The sequence below is a fragment of the Candoia aspera genome, chromosome 2, assembly GCF_035149785.1.
Source record: "Candoia aspera isolate rCanAsp1 chromosome 2, rCanAsp1.hap2, whole genome shotgun sequence".
In the NCBI taxonomy this organism is placed as follows: domain Eukaryota; kingdom Metazoa; phylum Chordata; class Lepidosauria; order Squamata; family Boidae; genus Candoia; species Candoia aspera.
In genome coordinates, this window is record NC_086154.1 from 46,442,304 (window position 1) to 46,456,248 (window position 13,945).

Below are 13,945 nucleotides of genomic sequence, written 5' to 3' on the forward strand. Positions count from 1 at the left end.
TGATCTCCACATGTCCAGCCAGAAGTCTAAAGGATAGAGGTATTTGTATTGCTTGGACATGAGGCCAGTTTTCTGCACAATCCAGCTCTCTAATAAGGCAGACTGCAGCGTACAGTGGGGGTACTCAGATTCATGCAGATGTGTAGAGGGTGGGGAGAGTCAGGGACAGGGGTAGCATTTTTGCACAGGATGTGAGAGATGTGTGAGACTGTGGTTTGCTCAGGAACATTTTATGTATGAGTACTGAAACTACCCCAGTGGGTTATTTTTGTTAGGTGTGAATATGTACGCATCTATGTTTTAAAATAACTCTGGAAGTGACTCTTACTTTGCAGATGCTTGTCCACAACACTAAGAAGAAATAGCATTCTCATGCAGGTTAAGAAATGTGCCCAAGTCCCCTGTCAATTCACTAATTGAATTTTAAATGCAATGCCAGAGGTGTCTGGCATTGCATATAAAATTGAAGGCATTTATCAAAATATTGCATCATTGCAATACATTGTAATACAGGCTCTGTCCCTTTCATACATGTGTGCAATACCTCAATGCATGTACAAAAGGAGGGGAACTTGCATTACAATGGCACAGTGCTGCATTTGTCATTTGCCTTCCTTCCCTCCTCCGCTGTGGATTCCTCTGGGTCCTGCCATGAATGTATCATCTATCTGTTCTATATGAGGGATGCATATGCCTTGGAGCTTCTGAAATCAAGTGTTCTTGTGCCACAGTGCAAGCACGGGGAGCAATTCCCTAAAGTAAAGTGCAAGCAATGTCCTGTGGAAGCCATTTATACAACATCACTTCGCAAATAATCAGGCTGGGAAACCAGAGGCAGTCCCATGTGCATAGCCACAAACTGTAAGGGAGTATCTCTGATTCGTGCCACCTGGCTGGAGCCATTGCCACTTAGCTGGGGTGGCTGTCACTTTACCCTTCCCTTCCAAGCCTTCCTTCTTCCTGAATGCCTCACTGTCTAACTGCCCTTCACAGCATGTGCTAGAAGCTGGTTGAGATGCTTCTTCTTTCCAGTCCCATCCAAATGATAACCTTGTCTGGGATAGGGTCCGGTATGACTGGGCCTTCATAAAACTGCTCACTAGTGATAAAAATGCAAGGAGAAGAGAGCAGAAGAGAGAAGAGAGCAGGGAACTCCTATGAATTGAAAGTCCTATTATTTATTTATTTAATTTTTATCCCGCCTTTATTATTTTTGTAAATAACTCAAGGCGGCGAACATACCTGATACTCCTTCCTCCTCCTATTTTCCCCACAACAACAACCCTGTGAGGTGAGTTGGGCTGAGAGGGAGGGACTGGCCCAAGGTCACCCAGCCAGCTTTCATGCCTAAGGTGGGACTAAAACTCATAGACCCCTGGCTTCTAGCCCAGCACCTTAACCACTAGACCAAACTGGCTCTTATATCCTAGCCTTGAACTGCTCAGCAAATCCATAGTTGCTGGCAGCGAAGAGTTCCACAATCATGGGCTGCTAGAGAAGCAAAATCAGTTCATCCTGACCTCAAGAGTGATCCATGAGCTATTCTTTCAAAGTTACCAGCTGAAGATTTCCTCTCCTGACCCTGCTTCTACTTACCAATATTGGGGGTCACCACACCAACAGGATTGAGGTAGGTGAGCTTCATGTTGCTGGCCAAAGTCCCCGTATAGTCCTTCAGTTGTTCCATCAGACCTGCACTGCCCTGATCATTTTGCAGCAGTGTATCCCAGTGCTCCTGGTTTTCCAGTGCTAGCACGGAGCTGCCAGCTTGGAGCAAGTTCTAAAGAGATAATAAATGTTTAGGTAGATTTGAATCAGTATACCTCCCCCTCCCCCTTTAACCACACATAATACACACAGAGACAATATAGACAGATACTGTAATCTTTAAAAAAATATATAGATATAATGTCTTTCTTTCATGAGAGTGCTCAAGGGGCATTCACACCCTGCTTCCCCCCTGGCCCTGACAAGATTCAACAGCTTCATATGTCTTCTGTCCTGGTCTCAAGACCAGGCCCTGTGATGAAAAGCTTCTAAATTTCCAACATTAATTGCACATAGGGCTGTAACAAAGCATTGCACTGCTCTCCAGTAGTACTTAACTAGGAATAGGCCCAATTAGACTGCTGGAATTTATATCTGGGTTGATATTACAAAATTGCACACACTCACACACACCAGTTATGATACTAAATTACCATTTCTTTTCCCACCTCCTCCCAATACTTCAGTTAATTTGTAAAGTGGGGTCCCTAGAAAACTATAGAAGCTACGTTTTTGGAAGAATTATAACTGGTGATCTTTTTAAAATGGAGCTTTAGTCCTATAAATCTCCTCTGAGACTCTATAGCAGTGTTTCTCAGCCTTGGCAACTTTAAGAAATTTACTTTTAATTTAAATTTAAGGAATTCTGGGAGCTGAAGTCCAAACACCTTAAAGTTGCCAAGGTTGAGAAACACTGCTCTATAGGAATCTAGATTAGGCAGGTTTGCTCTCTCCCACTTGTATAACCTTTTACCTTCAGGACAGCATAGCTACTGTTTTTGTAGCATTGTATCTCAGAGCTTTCTAGGCAGAAAGTCCTGGATACTCTATCAAGCTAAAAAAACAGCCTTAACAAGTTTTATTGTAAAAAACAAAAACAAAACAAAAACCATTGTTAGCTTTCTAAACTTTTGTCCAAATGAAAGGAAAATGCAGCTCCCAAAAAGTATCAGTTTTGGTCTTTAGCATGTAATCATATTGTCTGAAAAAGAAAAATAATATATCTATTGGTTGACATAATCATAAACTGGAAACAAGAGGCTCATTGCTTAAAAAAAAAGACTCAACAGCAACAACCACCACCCAAGCTATCAGGTTACAGTGTTTTTAAATCATCATTTCTCATTGTCTAGCCATCCTTCTTTTTACCTATAGATATTTATCCTGAGGCTTTGAAAATTATGGAAACTTAAAGCTACCAGATTTGGTCTGCAGAAAGCCACATAGCCACTACTAGATGATAGCAAATACGTATTGAAAAATCAAACTATTCTTTAATGGATTAAAACTTGGGGCAGACTGCCTACTCTAATCAATAATTTCTTGGGGTTCATTCCAAATGAGGCATAGAATGAAGCTACTAGATGAAGAAGTGTGAAATGCCCTTTCCTAGTTAATTTATATGGCACCTACAGTGTGCTTGGGATGGGCAACAGATTAAGTCCTTTTCCCAGGTTTCTTATCTTAAAATATTTCTGTTCTTTTTAGATATCATAAACAGATCTTGCCATTTGGATTTTTCTTTGGCTTTATGCTGCTTTGGATTTTAGTTGCATTTTATGTCTTTATATGACTTGTAAACTACTTTCAAAAACTTCATTCAGCAGCACAGAAATATTGTACATAGGAGAAAAAAACAGGATGTTGATGAATCATGCTGCAGCAATTGCTGTGGCTGATGGCCACTAGTTTAATATCGTACAGGGTTCATCTGTGGGTTCAAAGGTAAAGCCTCATATAGAGCTTGACTCCTGGTGAGTATATGGACACATCAATGTAATTTTCTTGGCAACAGTATGGAAGGGGGTTGCTTGTCACTTCCCAGGATTTTTTTTTTTTTACTTCTCAGTCTATTCTGATTGATTGATTTTGACTGATTATGTGCCATCAAGTAGTTTTTGATGCAGCAACCACATAGATAGATTTTCTCCATGACAATCTATCCCTAATCTGTTCTTTCATGTCTCCCAATAGTGCACTCATTGCCACTGTAACTGAGACTGTCCATCTTGCTGCTGGTCGTCGTCTTCTCTTTCCTTCCACCTTTCCCAGCATTAAAGCCTTTTCCAGAGAGCTAGATCTTCACATAATGTGTCCAAAGTAGGATAATTTGAACCTGGTCATTTGTGCTTCGGGTGAGAACTCTAAGTTGATTTGTGCAATGATCCATCGGTTTGTTTTCTTGGCTGCCCATGGTATCCTCAGGTGTCTTCTCCAACCCCAAAGTCCAAAAGCATCAATACTCTTCCTATCCTGCTTCTTCAGAGTCCAACTTTTGCTTCCATAGAGTTTCACAGGGAATGCCATGGCTTGCATGATTCTGTTCTACAGCTGTGGAATTTCCTGGTGATTTCTTATCCATATACTAAAGAGATCCAAAACACCTTAACTTTTCTGAAATCAATGAAAGTTGACCGGGTTCTGCCACCTGCTGTGACACCTAGTGAATTAATATTACTGGAATTTAGTTTCAGTGGGGAAAATGCACTAAAAGATCAGGTGCTCCAGAAACTTGTTTTGGAAAGTTGCTTATATATTATTAGGCATTACTGCACATCATACCCATCCTCTTCCTCATGGTACTGGGTAGCTATATATTCAGAGAAGTTTATTTTATTGTCGAACTAATACTATTGTGGGATCTATGTGATTTGTTTTTGATGATACACTAAGGAGAGTTTAAAAGTAGAGATGGAGGAGGAGAGAAGGAAAGCAGGGAAATAAGATGTGAGGGCTAGGAAAGGCATCAGATTCAATCTAGGGAAGCCCAGGGCAACTTGCTAAATCATTTTGTCAACATCACCCTAGTTCATTCTAGTTAAGTGTATAATTGTAACACAGAGCAGAATGGTAAGGAATAAGGGTGTGTGAATGTGTATAGTTGCAACTCAAGAGCTAAACAGGGTCTATAGATAAGCAACTAAGGTTTTTTTCAAGGGCTTCTGTGTGCAATAATTCTTCAAACATAATAACCACATTTTGATAAATCAACCAGCTTCTAGCTTATAAGATTACTGAACGAAAAAGTTATTATAAACATTTCAATAGAAGCCAATAAGGCAATATTTGTAATGGTTGCCTATTCTAAAACACCATCAGACTCATGAGTGTGAATTCAAAGATATCTGATTTATTAAAGAATAGTATGCAGGATCACAGAGAAAGCTGAGAATGATGAAAGCACTCCAAATTCAAACTAAAAACCCTCGGTGCAAATGAAATCCCTCCCCCTGCAGAGTCTTCTCAAGTTCACAATCCCAGGTGCTCCTAACGGTTTCTGATGGTCTGCGGGAAAAGGCCTTGAACAGATAATATAACCCAAACACATTCCATTGTACTGATTTCACAAACAGAGCTTGGTACAAGGTCTCACAGCAGCTCCCTCCCAAACAGAAACGTGTGTCAGCACCATGGCATGTGAAACGTTACGATGTATAAACTACATTGAATCATTGAACATGACATACTGCCCCCCCAAAATAAAGACTACGTCAAGCAGCAGGCTTCAAAGGATAAGCAAGGTGGAAACGGTTAACTAAATCAGGAGCGTTAACATGGTGAGCAGACACCCATTCAGGATGAGGAAAGTGTTTCCATCGGACAAGATACTGCAGGGTGCCTCGAAGTTTGCGAGATCAACGATGTCCTTGACTTCAAAGTGTTGTTGGCCATCAATCATAATCGGAGCAGGAGGAGGAGGTTGAGGGTGCCAGCGTGGTGAGTGGTGCACAGGCTTAAGCAAGCTTGCGTCAGGGTGCAAGCATTTCAAATTGTGAGGCAGATCCAATTTAACAGTAACTGGATTGACAAGCTGAACAACAGGAAAAGGACCAATGAATTGGGAGCAAGTTTTTTAGAGGGTTGAGGTGATTTGATACATTTAGTAGATAGATACACTTGATCCCCAACTTTGAAGTTGTGTTGTAAAGAGCGATGCTTATCAGCTTGGGATTTGTAAGCAGCCTGGGCATCAGCCAAAGCTTGTTGAATTACTGGCCAGGAATCAGACAGTTTAACAGCCCAGTCAGATGCAGAACATGTTCGGGAAGGGGGCTGTGGCAGTTCAGGGATGGGAACAAAGTCGTGACCAGAAACCACGCGAAAAGGGGTTTGTCCGGTACTTTGATGGACAGCATTGTTGTAAGCAACTTCAGCAAAAGGTAACAACTCTACCCAATCATCCTGATGGTAGTTAATGTATGCTCTAAGAAACTGTTCAAGAGTGGCATTTAAAATCTCAGTAGAACCGTCAGTCTGGGGATGGGACGATGTGGACAGCGCTTGTTTAGTGCCAATAAACTTTAAAAATGATTTCCAAAACTGGGAAGTAAACTGTGTGCCGTAGTCAGAGATTAAACGGGAGGGGCTACCGTGGAGGCGGTAGATGTGGTGGAAAAATAGGCGCACCAATTGTGGGGCTGACGGGATGGATGCACATGGAATGAAATGAGCTTGCTTGGAGAAAAAATCTTTTACAACCCAAATGACAGTTTTCTTCTGACTGGGAGGTAGGTCCACAATGAAATCCATAGAAATCTCATCCCAGGGGCGGGATGGGCTGGCCACTGGCTGTAGAAGCCCCTGTGGTTTCCCTCCTTTTCGTTTTGACATGGCACAAACAGGACAGGAAGCAACATAGTCTTTTACGTCACGTCTTAAGGTTGGCCACCAAAACTGATGGCGAACCAAATGCAAGGTTTTGACGAAACCAAAGTGTCCAGCAAGTTTATCATCATGGGAACGTTGTAAAACATCAGCTCTTAAAGTTTCAGGCATATAAAGGCGATGTTCCACCCACGCCAGACCGTTTTCAGAGGAAACATTGTCTCTATTAGCTAGCAACCAAGTGTCAGATTTCAGTGCCTGGAGAAAGTCCTTCTGTAATTGACAAGGAACTTGCACTTTCCGCTTCCCAGACTGGGCTGGGGGTGGGGTTGCCTGCTCACGGGTCTGGCTCCAAGTGACAGCAACCAAGCCCAGTTGTGGTTCAGTGACAACAGTCCCAACCACATCTGCTACCTGGTCAAGGTCCTGAGGTAACTGTGACAAAGCATTGGCCAGAAAGTTTTTCTTCCCTGGAATAAATTTTAACTGGAAGTTAAAGCGACTGAAAAACTGAGCCCAGCAAATCTGTTTAGGCTGAGACATCATGGGGTGTGGAGGGCTTCCAAATTCCTGTGATCGGTCCAAACCTTGAAAGGGCATTTAGCGCTTTCAAGGAGATGGCGCCAGGTTTCTAAAGCTGCTTTTACAGCAAATGCCTCCTTTTCCCAAACATGCCAATGGCATTCTGTTTCAGAAAATTTCCTGGATAGATAAGCACAGGGTTTTAAGTGATTTTCTGAATCCCTCTGCAACAAAATAGCCCCAATGTCATGTTCCCGTTCCGATGTTTATGGTTCCTCGTAACGTTTCACATGTCATATCTGCAGTTGCGTGCCTGCCTGGCCACGCTGGTAAATTTCCTTTGTGCTGACTTGTGATCTTCTGGAATGTATGTTTGGGTTATCTCTGCTGTTCAAGGTTACTTTCTCAGGCCGATTCTAACAGTTGCTAGCGTCTGGGGTGGGTGGTTGCTATGCTAGCCTGAGGGGAGGGTTTGCAACAGGAGCAAGGCTTTTTAAGTTTGTAATTGGCGCGCTTTTGCTCATTCTCAGCTTTCTTCGTACTTTGCATACTATTCATTCAATAAATTAGTTTTCTCTAGTAACTACTGATGAGACTCCTTTTATTGGAATAGGCAATCATTACATAAAGCTGAGAATCTTTAATATCAGTCCGCTAGCATCCATCCAGTTTCCTGTGAGGAGTTTAATTAGCGATGACTGAAACTGCCCCAACCTCAACCACCGGCTCAGGGGAAAGTCAGCTCTCCAGAGGTGGGGAACAAGAGCCCATGGGACCGTGGAGAGAGGGGACTCTTACGCCAGGGTCGGATGACCTCTCCGAGGCAACGGATTCCAGTTGCGATACGGAGAAGGCAGTGAAGTCAGTGGTAGTCAAGAAGACGGAGGGACCCTTGTATGGGTCGCCACCAGCCCCAGCCAAGCCGGTGTATTCCTCGCTGTTTCCGACCATGCAGATCACCAAAAGGACGAGAGCAGTGACACCAACGGAGATGGAGATGGAGAAATCCCAGCAGCTGGAGGCGAGGATGAAATCCATAGAGGATTTGTTGGCAAAGTTAACCTTTACCAGGGACACTCAGAAAAAGAAAAAGACGGGAGGTAAAGAAGGTAGTGACTCGCCTGACACCTCCGCATCCCCACCCCCCCTCCCCCAGTAGACAAACAGGGAAAGCCACGGAAATATTGGGGGGGAGGGCCCCCGCCGAGCAAGCCTCCAAAGAAAGCCTCCTTACCTTCCCCAAGTAGGGAGCAGAAGGAGAGAGGACGGAGCCGGGAGGGGGGGAGCCGTGTGAAAGTTCGACTGGCAGAGGCTCAAGAAATAGCGCCAGAGGTGCAGGGGGAAGAGCCACCACAGCCACGAAAGGCTAAGCAAACAAAAAAGAGACACGATAGCCCAACCCGGGTCCGATATCGAGACTTTAATGTGAAGTTTAATGGGGATCCTACAAAGCTGTCATTTTTTTTGACTAATGCACACAGCTATATGGAAGAGTTTGGGAGCGTGTTTCGTTCTGAGCGGGCTAAGATTAATGCTGTCGCGACCCAACTAGAGGAGAGGGCAGCAGACTGGTTCGTGCGACTGGTTGACATGGACGCTTTGGAGTTGGATTGCTTTGATGATTTCATGTGGGCAATGAAAATGCATTTTGGTGATCCTCTAGCTGAGGAAAAAGCAAAGGTAGCCCTAAGGGAGTTGGTTCAAGGCTCCAGATCAGTCTCGGATTATGTGCTGGAGTTTCAAGCACTCTCCGGCAAAGTAGAGGATTGGTCTGCCACCACCCTTGTAGAGATGTTCAAAGATGGACTAAGACCAGATATACTACGATGGGCAGTTGTACGGGACGACCCAGCAATGCTGTATGAGTGGATACAATTGGCTGCAAAGGTTGAGCAAGCCCAAGCTAAGTATACTCAAACTAAAAGAGGTCCCAAACAACAAGCGATGGGGAAACCTACAAGGCCAGCAGCTACTGCTAGCAAACCAGTAAGACGGTCGTGGCAAGAAGAAAAAGAAAGCCGTTTTGCCAAAGGATTGTGCCTGCGGTGTGGAAAGGAGGGGCACCTGGCAGCTGCATGTCCCCGCAGGAAACCAGAGGAACGGAGAGACAGATCGGGGGGGAAATCACCAGTGGCACCGAGGAAGCTGAAAGCGACAGTAGCAGAGCTGGTGGAGGATGTGGACTTGTTTTATGGTGGGCAAGATGAAAAAGAAGCCTCTCAACCGGCAGAAAACTCCAGCCACCTGCTCTAAAAAGTGCCAAGGAGCAGGTGGAAGAAGAGGGGCGCGATCATGTCTCGGTGAGTGGAAATTTCCCAACGTTGACCGTGAGACTTAAGCTCGGTTCCCCTACAAAAACTGTGGAACTAGTTGGGGCTATGATTGATTCGGGATGCTCACGTTCCTTAATGCATCCTGATGTAGTAGCTGCTTTGGAGTTACCCACCTTCCCGTTGAAACATCCCATGATTTTCACCCAATTGGATGGATCTATATCGGGGGGAAAACTGGTCACCCAGTCTACAGCGTTAGTGGCTTTGCAACTGGGTAGCCACTGGGAAAAGTTGCCCTTTGTGGTGGCACTGGTGGATGGTCCCTTGGTCATTCTGGGGATGCCTTGGTTTGTTCAACAGAACCCTAGTATAAACTGAGTACATCAAACTGTTACTTTTGCAGATGGGTTCTATAAAGCCCCTCCTGGGGATGATGAGGAGGAGGATAGCAATGTGGGGAGGGCAGCAGTGTCAACGCTGCATACCCTCACTGTACCGTTGGAAGGGCTACCGGACCAATACCAGGACTTTGCCGATGTGTTTGGGGAGAAGGAGGCGGATCGGCTGCCGCCTCATCGGAAAACTGACTGTGCCATTGAAATTCTTCCCAATGCAAAGTTGCCCAGACCAAAGGTATATGCAATGACCCCAAAAGAATTGGCTACTCTTCGTGAATTCATAGACAAAAACTTACAACGGGGCTTCATAGAACCAGCCAATTCACCAGTGGGTGCTCCAGTACTCTTTAGATCAAAGAAAGACGGAACTTTAAGACTCTGCACGGATTTCCGTGGGTTAAACGCAGTCTCCCTATTAAACAAATCGCCCCTCCTGGTCATCAAGGAAATGTTAGCTCACTTGGCGGGGGGGGGGGGGGAGAATCTTCTCTAAATTGGACTTAAGGGAGGCGTATTATCGCATCCGCATTCGGGAGGGGGATGAATGGAAAACAGCTTTTAATTGTGCATTTGGGGCTTTTCAGTATAAAGTGTTACCGTTTGGATTGGCTGGGGCACCTGGGGTTTTTATGCAATTGATAAATGAGGTCTTGCACGACCACTTATTCAATGGGGTTTTGGTCTATTTAGATGATGTGTTAATATATTCAAAAACCATGAAAGAACATGTGCAATTGGTTAGGCAGGTGCTAACCAAATTGAGAAATGCTGAATTATATGCCAAGCTATCCAAATGTGCATTTCATAAAACACAAATTGATTATTTGGGGTATAGGATTTCAGATAAAGGCATTGAAATGGATCCTGCCAAAATTGAGGCTATTTTGGTGTGGGAACCCCCACGCACACGCAAACAACTACAATCGTTTCTCGGATTTGCAAATTTCTATCGTCCATTTTTACAAAATTTTGCTGAGATTGCCTTACCCCTGACTGAATTACTCAAAACAAAGGGTGTAGGAGACACCCGCAAATCAAAGAATCCAGGGACACGCCTAAAATGGACGCCTGCTTGTCAACAGGCGTTTGACCAACTCAAGCGACTGTTTACCTCTGAACCAATCTTGCAACACCCTGATCCTGATAGACCATTTGTGGTGCAGGTCGATGCCTCAGACTTTTCTATTGGTGCTCTCTTATTGCAAGCTGATGAGCAAGGACAATTAAAGCCTTGTGCTTATCTGTCACGTAAATTCTCTGAGACAGAGAGACGCTGGCATGTTTGGGAGAAGGAGGCTTTTGCGGTTAAAGCCGCTTTGGAGAATTGGAGGCATCTATTGGAGGGGGCGGCACACCCTTTTGAAGTGTGGACTGATCATAAAAACTTGGAGTCCCTTACTGCCTCTCTCAAGCTCAGCCCTAAGCAAGTGCGATGGGCTCAGTACTTTAGTCGCTTTGATTTTAAACTCAGATTCATTCCGGGAAAGAAAAACTTTTTAGCTGACGCACTGTCGCGGCAACCCCAAGATTCGGGAACAGCCCCAGATGTGGTGGGCACCCTCTGGACAGATTCCCAAATGGCACTAGCAGCAGTGACTCGCAGTCAGACGCGAGCGCAGCAACCTGACACTTCTGCCGGTCCTAGTGCGATACATGTATCCGTTCCTGCAGATTTGCAACAAAAGCTTCTGGCAGAGTTGAAATCGGATACTTGGTTGCAAAACAACCAGGGCGAGGTTACTTTGAAGCAAGGTTTGGCATGGAAAGATGATCGCCTCTATGTGCCTGTAACCTTGCGCAAAACCGTGCTGTTCAGGTCTCATGACGATAAAACAGCTGGGCATTTTGGCTTTACAAAAACTATTCATCTAGTGCGCCGACAGTTCTGGTGGCCAACCCTGCGGCGAGATGTGAAAGCCTATGTCAAGTCTTGCCCTGTCTGTGCTACTGCAAAACGAAAAGGGGGGAAACCTCAGGGCTTTGTGCAGCCAGTGGCCAATCCCTCCCACCCCTGGGAGGAAAACTCTATGGACTTTATTGTGGATCTACCTCCTAGCCAGAGAAAGACTGTCATTTGGGTTGTTAAGGATTTTTTCTCGAAGCAAGCTCATTTCGTCCCTTGTGCGCCTCTACCATCTGCACAACAGCTGGCACGCCTCTTTCTAGTTCACGTGTACAGATTACACGGTAGCCCCGCCCGCTTGGTGACCGACAGAGGAACACAATTTACTTCACGCTTTTGGCGGGAATTTATGAAGCTATTGGGCACTAAACAGGCGTTATCCATGGCTTTCCATCCTCAGACAGATGGAAATACTGAGGCTGTTAATGCCACGTTGGAGCAATATTTACGTGCTTTTGTTAATTATCAACAAGACAACTGGGTAGACCTCCTGCCGTTTGCTGAAGTTGCTTACAATAATGCTGTGCATCAAAGTACTGGGGCGGTGCCCTTCTGTACTGTGTTTGGGCATGACTTTGTCCCTATTCCTGAATTGCCTCCACCGTCTACCTCACCCACCTCCCCGACCGATTGGGCCTCACAGTTGGCAGATTCCTGGCCAAAAATACAGCAAGCTTTAGCCGATGCTCAAGCCACTTATCAACGACATGCCAATGAAAAAAGGGCACCACAACCTGTTTTGGCAATCATTACACCCAATAGAGGAGTCAGAAGCATCAGCTTGGACCACAAAGGGGCGTTCAGGATCAGGGTGCTGTAGAATAGGCTCAGCAGTGAAAAGGGTTTTTAATTTCTCAAATGCTGCCTGGCATTCAGGCATCCAATTCAGCACTGCCCCAGGGTTTTTTTACTTTGCGTGTCTCCCCCAAGCCCTTGGTATGGAGTAAATCAGTGAGGGGCAGAGCAATCTCAGCGATTCTAGTGGGCAATTAAAAGCAGTTTTCCACTCATCTCCAGTTTTTATGAGAATGCAGAAATAGGCTTTGCGAAGATCGAGCTTGGAGAAAATCTTGCCCTTTGACAAATGAGCTAACATGTCTTTCATGAGGGGTAGAGGGTACCTGTTGACAATAGAGATGGAATTTAACCCTCGATAGTTCGTACAGAGTCGAAGCGTGCCATCTTTCTTTTCCCGGAATAACACAGGAGCCCCAACTGGGGAATTAGCAGGTTCAATAAACCCCCTTGACAGATTTTTGTCAATGAAGTCCCATAATGCCTCAAGCTCCTTCTGAGCCATTGGATAGATTTTTGGCTTGGGCAATTGAGCATTGGGGACCAACTCTATTGCACAGTCAGTTTTCTGGTGGGGGGAGGGTAACTGATCTGCTTCCATCTCCCCAAATATGTCTGCAAATTCTTGGTATTGAGCAGGGAAGTCTTCTAAATGTGGCAAGTCAGGGTGCGGTGTGGCGATTGCTGCCCTTCCAACCCCCGCACGTGCAACTATCTCCGCTGTAGGAGCTTGGTAAAATCCATCTTTAAAAGTCACAGTTCTGTGCTCCCAGTTTATATAGGGGCTTCGATGGGTCAACCAGGGGATCCCCAGGATTACTAAGGGATTGCCAACAGGAGCTACAACGAATTTTAAAGTCTCACGGTGGCTGCCCATTTGCATTGCCACAGTTCCAGTGAAATGGGTTGCCGCCCCCCCCCCCTGCTGTTGAACCATCCAACTGTGTGAAGATCAAAGGATGCTGGAGGGGGAAACTAGGCAGTTCCAAAGCAGCAACTAGCTCAGGGTGAATTAAACACCTGGAACACCCAGAGTCAACTAAAGCCCAAACCTCCGTAGTTTTTGTGCGGGAACCCAATTTCACTTTTACTGCTAATGTGGGACAGTCAGCACTGACCATAGCATCTTTGCGCCCATCCTCTTCCACCTGCCTGCTGGCGCCCTTCATGGCAGGTGGCTGGCATTTCCCACCGGCTCCTTAGAGTTGTCTTCAGCCTCTCCTGAGAAGTAGATCACTTCTTCAGTGTCGGCTGTCCCTTTGGCTGCTGTCATTCACCACGAAGGGGGGCGATTTGGCCGGCGGCTTCCCCGCTCGATCTCCCGCCTTGGCTTTTGGGCAATCAGCTGCTTGATGGCCCTCCTTTCTGCATCAGAGGCACTGACCCCTCGTGTAGTGCCGATCTCTGTCCTCATCCCAGGCTCTATAGCTTGGCCAGGCAGCAGTCGCAGCACTTCGGTGTCCTCTCATGGTGGCGGGTGGTTTTTCAGGTTTTCTAATTTGCATGAAGGTATGCTGAGTGTGCTCAGCCTTTCCTGCCAGACAGATCCAGTCGTACAATGACTCAGGGTCGTCTCTACACAACGCCCAATGCAGGATGTCCTGGTTGAGTCCCTCTTTAAAACACTCTATTAGAGTTGACTCAGACCAGTCAGTGATTTTCCCAGCCAGAGCTTTAAACTC

At 45.5% G+C, this 13,945-nt stretch overlaps 1 protein-coding gene across 1 annotated transcript in view; it reads right to left on the reverse strand.

Annotated features, from left to right (window-relative positions):
- CELSR3 (cadherin EGF LAG seven-pass G-type receptor 3) overlaps positions 1–13,945 on the reverse strand; it is a 124,135-nt gene that overhangs the window by 26,093 nt on the left and 84,097 nt on the right. Inside the window, exon 20 of the mRNA XM_063292849.1 lies at positions 1,597–1,780. Coding sequence (XP_063148919.1) covers positions 1,597–1,780 — 184 coding nt within the window. The remainder of the gene's footprint in view (positions 1–1,596; positions 1,781–13,945) is intronic.